Source organism: Cyanistes caeruleus, chromosome 22 (genome assembly GCF_971803275.1).
Source record: "Cyanistes caeruleus chromosome 22, bCyaCae1.hap1.1, whole genome shotgun sequence".
Taxonomy (NCBI): Eukaryota; Metazoa; Chordata; class Aves; order Passeriformes; family Paridae; genus Cyanistes; species Cyanistes caeruleus.
The window spans coordinates 3,645,039-3,657,107 of record NC_141722.1 but is presented as its reverse complement, the minus strand read 5'-3'; the positions used below and the strand labels follow the sequence as shown (position 1 = coordinate 3,657,107).

The 12,069-nt window shown below is 45.1% G+C and overlaps 1 protein-coding gene across 8 annotated transcripts in view; it reads left to right on the top strand.

The window, feature by feature from the left end:
* CAMTA1 (calmodulin binding transcription activator 1) overlaps positions 1 to 12,069 on the top strand; it is a 236,513-nt gene that overhangs the window by 1,028 nt on the left and 223,416 nt on the right. For all 8 annotated transcript variants that reach the window (XM_086860599.1, XM_086860602.1, XM_086860593.1 and 5 more), the window contains exon 2: positions 2,570 to 2,663. In XM_086860599.1, coding sequence (XP_086716725.1) covers positions 2,597 to 2,663 — 67 coding nt within the window. In that variant the 5' untranslated portion in view covers positions 2,570 to 2,596. The remainder of the gene's footprint in view (positions 1 to 2,569; positions 2,664 to 12,069) is intronic.

Sequence of the window (12,069 nt, the reverse complement as noted above, 5' to 3'; positions counted from 1 at the left end):
AACTTGAACCTCGCTTGAAGTGTGCTGGTGGATAGACTGGGTATTAATGCTACGATAAGGCTGTCAGGAAGAAAAATAAGGCCTTTCCTGCTCATGTATGGATGTTGCCCAGTGGCTGGATCTGATATGTGTGTGTGGGGATGCTGGAGTGGTTTTTGAGTACTGCTGTCTGTAAAGAGGAATGTTTGAAAAAACACTCATTAACACCAGAGCAGCCCAGCGTGAAGCTGGAACCACATTCCCATTTCAAAACTCAGCTAGCCTGCTTTGGATTTTATCTTCTTTTAACTTTTATTTGAAAACAAGAATGTTTTAATATTTAATACGTTTTTTTTCCTGATACAAGGGTAGCTAACAAGGAAGTATTGATTGTGTTACAGCAGTTCCTCTGCACTCCTGGTGAGTGAGATGCAGTGCTTGGAACAAGAGGTGCACAAAGGCTCCCTTTCTGAGAAAGCATATGGAAGTGGGTCTGTTCTGCAGGGAAGCACCTCTAGCACTGCTTTTCCTTAATGAACCCACCTGCTAGACGGATATTTTTTTTTCCACGTGGTTTAGGAGTCATTGAGTCTGTGCAAGAATGCAAAGGAGATTCTCGTTGTGAGAATGTCAGTTGCCATGGCAACACTATTTCCCATGGATTTTGGTCCTGTCGTAATTATGTTCTTTTTCTAACTGATTTGGGAGCTCTGCGGTCCTTGGGGATGTTAGTGCCAGAATTACTGGGGATCCTTCCCCTCACCAGATTGATCTAACGCTTTCCTAAAAGACCCAGCTGCTTGTTGCCAATGCTGGCTGCTGTTCCCTTGCATCACAGATGATTCAGGGGAATTTTCTGGGAACGTTCCACAGGTGTCACATCTTGGCAGGGAAATATAGGAAGAGAGAAATACGAGTTTAGGGAGCTAAATATGAGCTGTGCTTTCTAAGGATGTAGAGAGAGCTCTTTAAAAACCCTGCATTATAATAGAGGAAATGTAACATCTATGGCAAAAAGCAATCTGATGGGAAAGAGGAAAAGGAAGAAAAAAAGGAAAAGTACTTGTTTGTGCTTTACTGACTTGCCAAGGTTTGGCTTGGGGTGCAATATTCCTCTTCCCACGTTGATATTTGCACGTGGAGGCTTTGTGGTGCTGTGTGGGACACAGTCCCTGCAGCAAGAGAGCAGCCCCAAGGACTCAGGTGCTGGATTTAGCTGGGCATGTGTTGTCAAACCTGTGACACCGTGGCTACTGCTTCAGTGCTCTCTAGTAAGCTGTGAGTAGCCTTACTAGTGGTGATTCACCCCTACTGTGGTGGAGCCAGAGATACCAGAGATCTTCATCATGGAATCTCCTCTTGCAAGTGGGCTGGATGGAGCTGCCCTCCCTATCCCTGAGGGTGGCAGGGGATACTGAAGGGCCCAGTGTAGCAGATTCTCTCAGTGACTGGGATCAGAGTCAGTGCTGGGAACCTGTCCCCTCACGGAGTGGTTTTGGTAATATTAACTTTAGTTCCATCACAGCTCAATGGAGGGAAAAACTAGAAAGTGCCATAAATTCAGCCAAGCTTGTCAAAGCTGTCAAATTACCCCTGACAAAGCTCCTGCCTGTAATGACTACAGCATCAGCTGGAGGGGATGTCTGCGATGGGGTGACAGTGCCAGGGCTTAGCACTGTTACAATTGTGATGTACTGTCATTGGGGGCTCCTGGGCACCACTTGAGGGTGATGCTCTGAGCAGTTAGTTTTTTAAAAAAAAAATCTAAAAATCTAAGGGTGTAGACCAGCATCCTGCTTTCTTTTCTCAGCCAGAGTAATGCTGACTGCTAAATTCTAGTAAAGGTCTTTCTTGGCCCCATTTGTTAGTATTAGGAGTCCAGAGAGATAATGTCTTTGCACATATAAAAGGTGCTATTGATTTCCTGTTACTGTTGTCCTGAAATGTGCATGGGGTATCTATGGAGCAGTGACAATCCTCCATCACTAGCTTTATGGGAAAAGAATGCTTATTGAATCTCTTCCCATAAAATATAATCTCTTTCTCCCTTCCAGAATTTGCCGGCCCCTGTGGGAGTCCCTTATGTTATGTCTTTGAGAAAATTGATTTTTTTTGTCTCTGCTTTGTACACTTGTGTTTAGTCTTATTTTTAATTTGGCTCATGTGATGTGAAGGTTTCCCTAACATTAAACATGCTTTTTCAGTCTTGTTTTGCTTCTCTTTCATATAGATGAATACTTTCAGAATGTTTTAAAGTAAAATAAAGATATTTGCCTGGCACAAGTCTCTCTTGTTGTTGTTGGGAATTTTTTTAGTCTGAGCGAGTCATTGCCCTGCTCCTTCTCTCCAGACAGGGCTGAGGCACTGACAGCTTTTCAGCTGCTTACAGGTAAATTCGGGGTAAGTTTCTGGAGTGAGCACACACTGAGTGATCATGGCTGAATGACACCATAGCCAGGAGCACAACTTGCAGTGTTGTCTACTCAAGGAGCAGGGTGGTCTTTGAACTTTAACAGTGGCAAAAAAATACTGTCAGATTTGTCCTTTCCTCTGTGTAGCAAATGACTGACTATGGGATTTTTCATTTCAGGGAGGAAACGGCAACATGAATTCATAGATGATGAGTAGGATGCCAAAGCCAGAGATGACAGTGCTCTTGAAGAAATGCTGGGTAGAACAAAAAGGTAAAAGGAACAGCTAATTGAGTGCATTTCAGAGCCTGTGGGACTTTGTGGGGTACCTTTCCTCACGAGGCAAACGGCACACCCCCTCAAACCAGAGCTTAGTGTTCTGAATTCCCTCCTCCTCCGTTTTGCATGAAGTCCCAGTGCCGCCTCTCACTCCTGACCTGCTCTCTCTTTGCTCGGGTTTTCCCCAAAGTTTATCATTCTGTACCTAAAACCCATGCGACTCGTCCTTTCCGCCCTGTCCCTGCATGTGTGTGTTGGCAGGTGCAGCAGTTCTCCCTGCCCCACCAGCCCAGCAGTTACTCCACGCCTCTGCTGCCATGGTTGTGCTGAGGGCAAAAACAGAAGTGAGAGCTGCACTGCAGCAGTCCATTTGCAGGCAGTGTTGTGCTCCAGAGGGTCGGTCAGTCAGCCATGGCCAGTTCCTGCTGTGGCCATGCCCCTGGGCAGGTGCACACGGCTGCAGTGTTGGGAGTGTTCTGCAAACAGGTGCCTCCAACAGGGCTGAATCGCTCTCTGCTGCTCTAATGCCTTTTACTGTGTTTTGTGATAATGCTGTTGAGATGCCTGGAGGAAACATTTCTTATTGGCTCTTTCATTCTGCGAAATTCTCTCTGTAATGGAGGCATGATAGTCTACCTGGGAACTTGGGGAGGTAAGAGGCAGCTTTAGTCATATCTGAAGAGCACCATGCAGTAGAAAGGCCTTGTTATGCTCGTCCAGTGGCAGCAGAAGTGGCTGAAGCACCTGATGAGGAGCAAGAAAATCTTAATTAGTCATGTAGTTCTCCTTGGGATATTTTCATGCTTGTTTCATGCAGGCTGACTTAAATCCCCCAAAGGCAAAAGCTAATGTTCTCCTTGCAAGAGTTCCAGGTTTGCAGTGATGATCTGCCTGTTGCCCCTGCCTCTTGTCTCTCTCCAGCAGCAGCTGTGTGGGACATAGGGTGTTTCTGGGGCAAACAGAGGATCTTGTCAGTACTGCGTAATGGGCTGATATATATAAAAAGTAGTTTTGCTGGAAGTGTTGTTTTCAAAAAAGCCATCAGGGAGGGTCTTCCCTGTAGTTCAGGTGTTCGTGCCATTTGGCCAACCAGAGCTCTTGGTCTGCTTGGAGCCTTCCAGCTTGATATTACAAGAGTGTGTCATGGCAATGCAAATGTGTTCAAAATATCAGCTAAATACACTCTGAAACACTGATTGACATTTTTGGAGTGGTCCTAACTTGTAAAGGCTGTCCTGGAGTTCAAATCCATGATAATATAATTTTTAGCTTGATAGCACCAGAGATGAGAATTTAAGGATACTTAAAATAGTAATTAGCAAGTTTCTGTTGTTGTAAATCCATATTTTGGGAGATCTGATAGTTCTGTTAGTTGTTTTTCTGCATATGTGTATGTGAAGGCTTTTGTATTTTTCAGTTATTTTCATAAACTTGTATGGGAATCTGGTATGCTCTTTGGGTTTCAAAATTCTTCACCATCAGTCTGGAGAGCTTTGAGTCTGTAGAACTGGAGAACAGCCAGTGCTGGCAGGGCCTGTGTCCCCACAGGAGTGCTGGTTCCCCAGAGCCAGGTCAGGTAGCCATTCCTTATTCCTTCTGGTCCCTGGCTGAGGCTCTGGCGCCCAGCCAGCACAGAGCAGTGGTAGCAACAGCACCCACAAGGCCAGGTGAAATGTGGAACAGGGAGGCTTTTCAACATTTACTGCAGTTTTGAGAACTCGATAGATGTATTATTTTACTGCTTATGCTGCTAAACATGGGCTCAGGGCAGTCGCATGGTTCTGGTGCTTTAAGGTGGCCAGTGGCCACTAGCTGTGCTCAGCACTGCCGTTGCCAGCTCCAGCATTGCAACACGTGCTGTCCGCTCAGCAGTGGCTGGAAAGCTCCGAAAGGACCAGATTTGGCATCAGCATAATCACTTCTGCAGGCGTTGTGCTTCAGGCACTGCCAAGTCCTCGCTGCTTCTGCTTTCTTCCAGCACATGTGACCCTGGGGACAGACAGTAGCCTGCTGGGCTAGCTTGTGGTTTTTTGGTTTTTCCCTCAGTTGTGTCAGCATTCAGGTTTTCAGTTGCAGGACAGCAATGGGCAATACCTGTTCTGATCTGCTGCTTGTCCTGCGAGCGCTGGCATCGGTGAGTGCTGGCAGCTGTGGAAGGTGGTGTGTCACCCCTCTGGTGACATGGGCTGACAGACAGAGCTCTTGAGTGAGGGAGCCTGTCTAAGGGAGAGTCACATTGTTTGGGGTCCTGTAGCCTCACTGCTGATGCAAGTTCTCTTACTGAGGTGGAGCTTTTCAGAACACCTGACTGTTGGTGTTTAGCCCACGTCTCGCAAGCAGTCAGGAAAGGAGGCTGAATCACTCTGTATCCTTTGATCTGAAAGTTCAGTGCTAGTCCTTTGCTGTAATTTCTTAGTCACTGTATTTGAAGCTTTTGCCCTCAGAGTTGGAGGCAAGGCAGGAGGAGGAGATGCACTTAGAAATCCTCCAGCTTTGAAATACTTGATTTGAGATACAGTAATGCATGGTCCCACCAAAGCATTTTAGCTGGCTGCTACTGGAAGTTGGGGCTCCAAGGTTTTCTGATTTTGTCTGTGGGGTTTTATTTAGTTTGCTTTGGATTTTTCCCCAAGAAATTGTGGATGTTTTTGAAAAGTAACCTGTTAGTTCCTCAGATGAGCTGTGAACAACCTTTCACTGCAACCCTGGGAGTTTTAATCCAGATACTTTCTCTCAACAAACTTGCTATAAACCATACAAGCGCTTTTGTGCAGATAAATTTTGGTATCACTACTGAGAACATAAATTGGAATTTTGATTGTGAAAATTATTGGCAAAGTTTGGTCATGTGGAGCAGGTTTTAGACTGTTTTAGACTGTGTGATAGGCTGTTGACGGACATAAGCACATATCCAGGAGAAGATCCTGGGCTTCCTGTAAATATTCAGGTGAAATTATGTTAACTTACTGTAACATTGTTTCCCTGGCAGAGATGGCCCTTTAGATAAATGTTAAATAAACATTAAATACAGACTGACACTGTCAAAAGGAGGATGCAGCTCACTTAACACTGAAAGTGGCACTTCATAAAGACCTTTTGCAATTTGTAGTTCAATAAAAAGGGTAATCTGTGTAGAAATATTCTGTGCTTGCCTATTCTGTCCTTGTCTGCCAGTGCTGACAGGATTGTGTTCCTGGTTTTACCTTTGTGGTGTCCCAGGCTGAAATACTTCATATTTCACACTCTGAGTTCTATAAATAATTGACGTGCCTATCTTAGCAACTGAGGATCAGCAGCAAATTGTATTATTCTGGGGTAATAGGGGTTTTCTGCATTCTATACTCTTTTTCATCTTAATTTTCGCTTCACTACTGAGAGTGAGGAACTGATTTACTCCACTTCAGGAGAAAAGGTATTATTGTACTGGTATTACTGTTCCAGTCCTTCAGGGGAGGAAGTTCAGGGGAAAGTCAGAGCTCACAAATGAACCCATCTCAGTGAAAACGAGTTATTTCTGTGTATTTTCTGCAGCTACTGTTTGGATATATTTCTCATTTTGTGCAACTCTCATGGGTCACATGGGAAAGAATAGTCTTAAAGGTTAGACAAGGTTTAGGCAGACCTAGAAAGAAACTGCTCTGTGGCTAAAACTAGTGAGAAAATATTAAACCAATCATTTTTGCTTATAAGAAGTGTTGTGTACCCTTGCTGACAGAGCAGAAGGGTCTGTGTGATAAGGCACTGTTGGGCCACCCCAAGAGAACTGGAGCAGCTGCTCTGCCATGGTGCCACTGGGAGCAAAGCATGAGTGACTCTACTTTGTAACACTGGGATTACTCTTCCATTTGGTTTACCTATTCATAAATAATGATGGGAAAAGTCAGGGAAGTTCCTTCTCATTGTAAATTTATAACATAGCAGAGCCCAGTTGGGATGGAGTCTTTTAGAGATTTGGGATAATGCTTTCAGCAATGATGCTTTTTAATTGAAAGCTTGAGTGCTCTGTGTGTTAATGATGCTCCCTGAGGGAATCACAGGACAGACTTGTTTCATAAGTACCAGGATAGGTTCTTGGGCAAAGGGCAGTGCTGGGGCAGTGCTGTCTGAGCAAACTGACTCAGGTAAATTTGAATTTGCCTTTGGCTTCTAGTTCTGGAATCCACATGACTTTGAACACCTTCTGCCTCTGTTACCGTCTACCAGTTCTACTTCCTTTGGTTCTCCTGTTGTTCTTCCTTTGTTGTCCTCCATTACTCATTCTTCTGTTCTCAGTGCCTGGAGGCTGACATTTTCATACCTTGGTAACTGGTTTGGCTCCCAGAACTGTATTTATTCACTTAATGTAGACAGCAGTCCAATTCTAGAGGAGCTGGAAAAGATACTTGTTTTAAAAGCAGGAACACAACTTTAGGAGTATAACTTTAGGGATCTTAAACATCCTTCCCCATTTGTTCCAGCTGTGGCTGGAGATCCAATCCCAAATTCACTCATGCTGAGCTGGGAGCTGTGCATCCACTGCAGAGCCAACACTGCATGATGGCTTCTAGCACTGAGAGTTTGCAGGATTTACACTTTCTCCCTGGGAAGAAGGGTTAGGATGTGGGGTGGATCACTCCCAGAGAGCAGGCAAGCTATACAGCTTGTTACAGGAGGATGACAGCTTAAAAAAAATTAAAAAACTAATCCTTCCATGACCCTCATTGAAGACTGCACTAAAATTCCAACCGAGGAGGCCACGCATAACAATCATATCCCCTCCTCACAGAGAACAACTCTAATGTCTCATTAGAAGAGAAAGCAAAGAGAAATGTCCTGAATGTAGTGTAGGAAATTGTCTTTACTAAATCTAGCCCAGCATTTATGAGCACTGTATATATTATTTGATTTTGCCAGAATTACATAAACATGGGGAAAAATTGTTAATGTAAGTTGACTACCAGAGTAAATCACAGCCTAATTATTCTTTTTTTCCCTGGCTAAAATTAGAATTTGATATAGTGGTCAATAGACATTTTCTTTAATTTTTGAGATATAATTTCTAATAGCTAATCCAAATGAATTGGAGAAAGTTGCTGCAGAATTGAAAAAATAAATTATCTGAATTTTATGGTGACTTACTGGTAAATCCCCTTAGCTGGAAGCTTTAATTTACATCATATTTCATTTTTTCTCCTCTAACTGGCTTATGGGTGTATATTAGGGCAAAATGATTGTGACTTTCTTAGTGTCACTGGGGTGCTGGGAGCAAAGTGAAGGCAGACCCCAGGCTGTCGCACAGGAAGCAAAGGCCAAGGGCTGCAGGGGCAGTGTGTAGGGTGTGGTGGGACAGCTGCTCCCTGGCACTGCTGCCTGCAGCAAAGGCTGGCCCTTGGCACCCATGTCAGTCCTTCTGGTGCTGTGTGACACTGAATGACCGAGGCTCCAGCACTGCAACCACCCAGGTTTCCCATCTGGAGCTGGTACCCCTGTAGACCAACTGCACTGTTGGTCCTGTTCTTGGTTAAACAGGTAAATGCTGTGTTTTGTGTTGAGGCTACCGGTTTAAATAGCCACACTCTTTATGCGGCTTTGCACAGCAAAACCATCTTTCCTTAAAGAGTCCATTAAAGGGGCTGGGACTTTGGAGTTTGGAGTTAATTTTGGCCTGGGGTTTATTTTATGTAGCCAGCAGAGTTTAACTAGAGGTGATATGAGTGTAGTCTTTGTATTTCTGAGGGAAACAAATGGGCTCAGAACTGCAGAAGGAATGGCAAAAACGATGGATCCAAAGCCCATAGTGTAGAAGGTGACTGAGCTTGACCTCCTGCTAGGGGTGTATGTGCTTTTGTCCATCCTGAGTCCAGTATCCTTCATTCCTGATAATGTATATTCTCTTCAACTTCCCCGTGTAATACTGGACAAGTTACTTGGATGGTAGGGCGTTTGGTGGAGTATACTTTGGAGAACCTTTTGAAAGAAGTGCATGTTTTGGAATATTTACCTGTTTTTGATAAACCTAGGAACTGGTAGTTGTACATCACACATGCAGTGACATATTATAAGAGTGGATTTGTCCACACACATTGTCTTGGTCAAGTTTTGGGTTTATTCCTAGAAGAAATACCTTTAGATTCTGTTTGTGGGGAGAGTAAAAAGGGAAAAACTACTGCATTTCTATCGTGTGAGGTTTTTCTAATCATCTCTTCTCACACTTGTGAGAGTATTTTTGTGAAAACACTTGGCATTCCTTGCTTCTAAATCATGAAGTAACTTTGTGCAAACAATTCACAAGAAATGGGGTTCCAACATTGTCATTATGGCTATTAAACCTGTCTGAACTGTTTTCCTTTGTGCTGCTTGCCATAGCAACGGTGATGTATAATTTGCTGAATATCCATAACAGGATATCTGAATATATTCTTAACAGTTTTACTTCTGCATATCGCTCAGTATGCCAAATCATCACATTAACCCAATTAACCAAGCCAGACCCACATCTGCCATGGATTGACAGTTAAGAATTTTAAAAGAACTTGATATTTCACCTCCCTTTTAATGAAATCAACTCAGTCACCAAACACCAGCATAGCAGTGGCTTTTATCAGTGTGCTGATAAAAAATTATTCATGATTCAGACTGCACAAACATCTGTCACATCTCCTCTCTTGCTGCTTATCAGCTGGAGTTTGCTCTGTGCATGTGCCCCTGGAAAGGTAACAGTGAGCAAGTTTATCCCACAGCATCCATGCACAAGGTCTTGTGTGGTTCAGTACCTCTGTGCCTTAATAGCAATTGGACTGAGTTTTAAACAGTGGGAGTTGGAAAACTTCAAAGATACCAGCAGCACTTTAATTCCAATGGCTTCTTTCTTATCATTTTATTGCACAGGAACTAAATGAAAGTATTTGGGGCTTTGCTGGCCTGCTGGATGAAAAAGTCCCCATTTAGTATCTCTGGTATTACGCAGGTCACACTGCTGTAGTGACATGTGTGTACACATTAGCTATGTAATGCTGTAGTAACCTGTATGTACAGAAATCACACCTAATGTTAGGTAATGTCAGGTGTGGGAGATTCAGTTCACTAGGGGTTTGTGTCTAGTGGTAGAAAACCTCATGTTGAGGAGGAAAATGAGTTCATTAGCTAGATGGAATAGAGTTCATACACTGCTTCAGTAACCCCTTAAAAATGCTTTATTCATCCTCATCCACACAAATTCTCATTGTCTTTACAGACCAGGAAGGATCTAGAAAGCCAGGCAGTGCTCTTAAAGACACATGATAGAGCAGGGTACACAGGGTGGTTGTTAGTCCTGGCAGTGGGAGCTGTTCCCAACTAGCACAGCAGCACTTCCCTATGTTCAGCAGGCTGTGCAGACCAGGAGAAGGCAGGCAGTGTCCTGAACAACCTTGCCCCTCAGAGCATGGACCTTGTTGCTTTAATGAGCCATAGAAGTGCAGAAGGAACTGCTCAAGCCTTGGAGGGAAGAGACAGATGTACACTTGTATGTGAGCACAGAGCTGACTTGGCATTTAATTTAGTTTGTGGGTGATGTTAGGGTGATGTGACCCATGTAGAGTCCCCATGGTGTCCAAAGGGTGTCAGTGAATACTGCAATGAGGGCTGTGACTGGAATGAATGGTTGTGCCAGTTTCCCTGGCAAGAACAGGAAGGCTGTTTGTGGCAGCATTTGCTGTGTGTTTGTGGGGAGCAGCCCGAGTTCCTGCCATGAGCATGGGAGGCTGTGAAAACAAACCCAACAGCTCTCTAGCATCCCTGTGTTTGCTATCAGTGAGGAGCTGTGCCAATCGGAGAAGCTGTCGGTCCCATTGTTTCTCTCATCTCTTTTCATTACTTAGTCTTGCCTGGATACCCACATGGAAATTCAAACTGCCTGGAAATGCTGGCTGGATGTTAAAGGGGCTGGAGGTGAGCTGGCTCAGGGCAGAAGCACTGTGGGCTGTGCTCCTTGGCTAACTCAGGTGCCCATTTCTTGCTGAAGAGGTGGCAAGGCAGGTCTGTCCATAGGGACTCTATCACTTGCCATCCTGAGGGGAGCGCTGGAGAGGAATTCAGCATGGACTGGCTCTCCACACCTCCGTGAGGCATCAACCAAAGGTCCGTGGCTTGCATCAGGAAGTTGCTTCCTGTCCCTCAGCACCAAGGGATGCCTCTGTTGGTCTGATAATATCTTTTGTTATAATGCAAACTATGAAGTACAACAACTGTATGGCCACCTCATGTCTCTGCTAAGCATATGAATTGTCTTGGAAGAATAACCAAGGAAAGACATAAATTCTAGAATTCATCAAGAAAATGGTAGCTCTTTGCCAGTGTGGCAACTAGAAAAGTTTCCATTTCCAGCATATTTTGAAGTGCTGAAGGAAACAACTGTCTTAGCTGATCCTGTGGTTGCATTAGTATTTGTGGTATTTATAGGACACTGTACCAGATGAGCTTTCTGACCGTCGGGAGTGAGCCTGTCATTCTGGAGCCTCTTCATCAATGTGCCTTTCACGCTCCACGAGATTAGCAGCTGCTGAAAATAGGAAAAAGGAATTTTCCTTTCTTCTGTCTTGGAAGAGGCCCATCACACCATCCTCCTTTCGTCTGGGCTCAGAAACCGCTTCGGTCCTTAGCAAAGCCAAAGCACCAACAGGTCTTTTTAAAGAAGTTCTGCTCCCAGGAGGATCTAAGGAAAAATATCCTTTTTGTGTGTTTAGTCACACACATCAAAGGAAACAACCGTTGCAGTCTTGGTTTGCATTGTGCAGGCATTAGCTGTGGTCCAGTTCTGCAGGGCTCTGCTCAAGGAGGCTGACGTGCCCGTGCTCATCAAGCTTTGACAGAGATGGGGCACACTCACCCAGGCTAGAACATGCTTCTCCTTAAGGCACATCAGTTTTTATAAGGAGAGAGCGATTTCCTTGACGTCGTGGGAGCCCCTTCACAATCTGCCCCGGGCCCCGTGCAGTGTATGCTGAGTGGGATCTGTGACACTGTCTCACAAAATGGGCAAGGACTCTCTCAAACCTTAATATCTCGTTGGCCACCGTAACTTGGTTCTCTCTGCAAATCACAAATCCTCATCTCCCTGCACAGAGCCAAGAACGCCTGTTTCACCCGAGCGTGGTGCTCTGCACCCCAGAACGCTGCGGCTGGGGAAGAGGGCCTACAGCACCCCGAATATGCAGCAGTACCGAAAGATGGAGAAATAACCTTTGTAGCCTCGGGGCCGCCGGCCAGGGTCGGCAAACAGCTCCGGGCTTCATCCGCCACTTAGAAAGTGGGGGTAGAGTCCGGGAGCTGCTCCCCGCCCGGAGAGTTCTTCTCCGCTCTAGGGGCTCGGCAGCTCCGTCCGTGCCGGAAGCGCTGGGACCAGCCGGGCACACTCTGCCCGGGACGCGCCGGTTCGGCACCG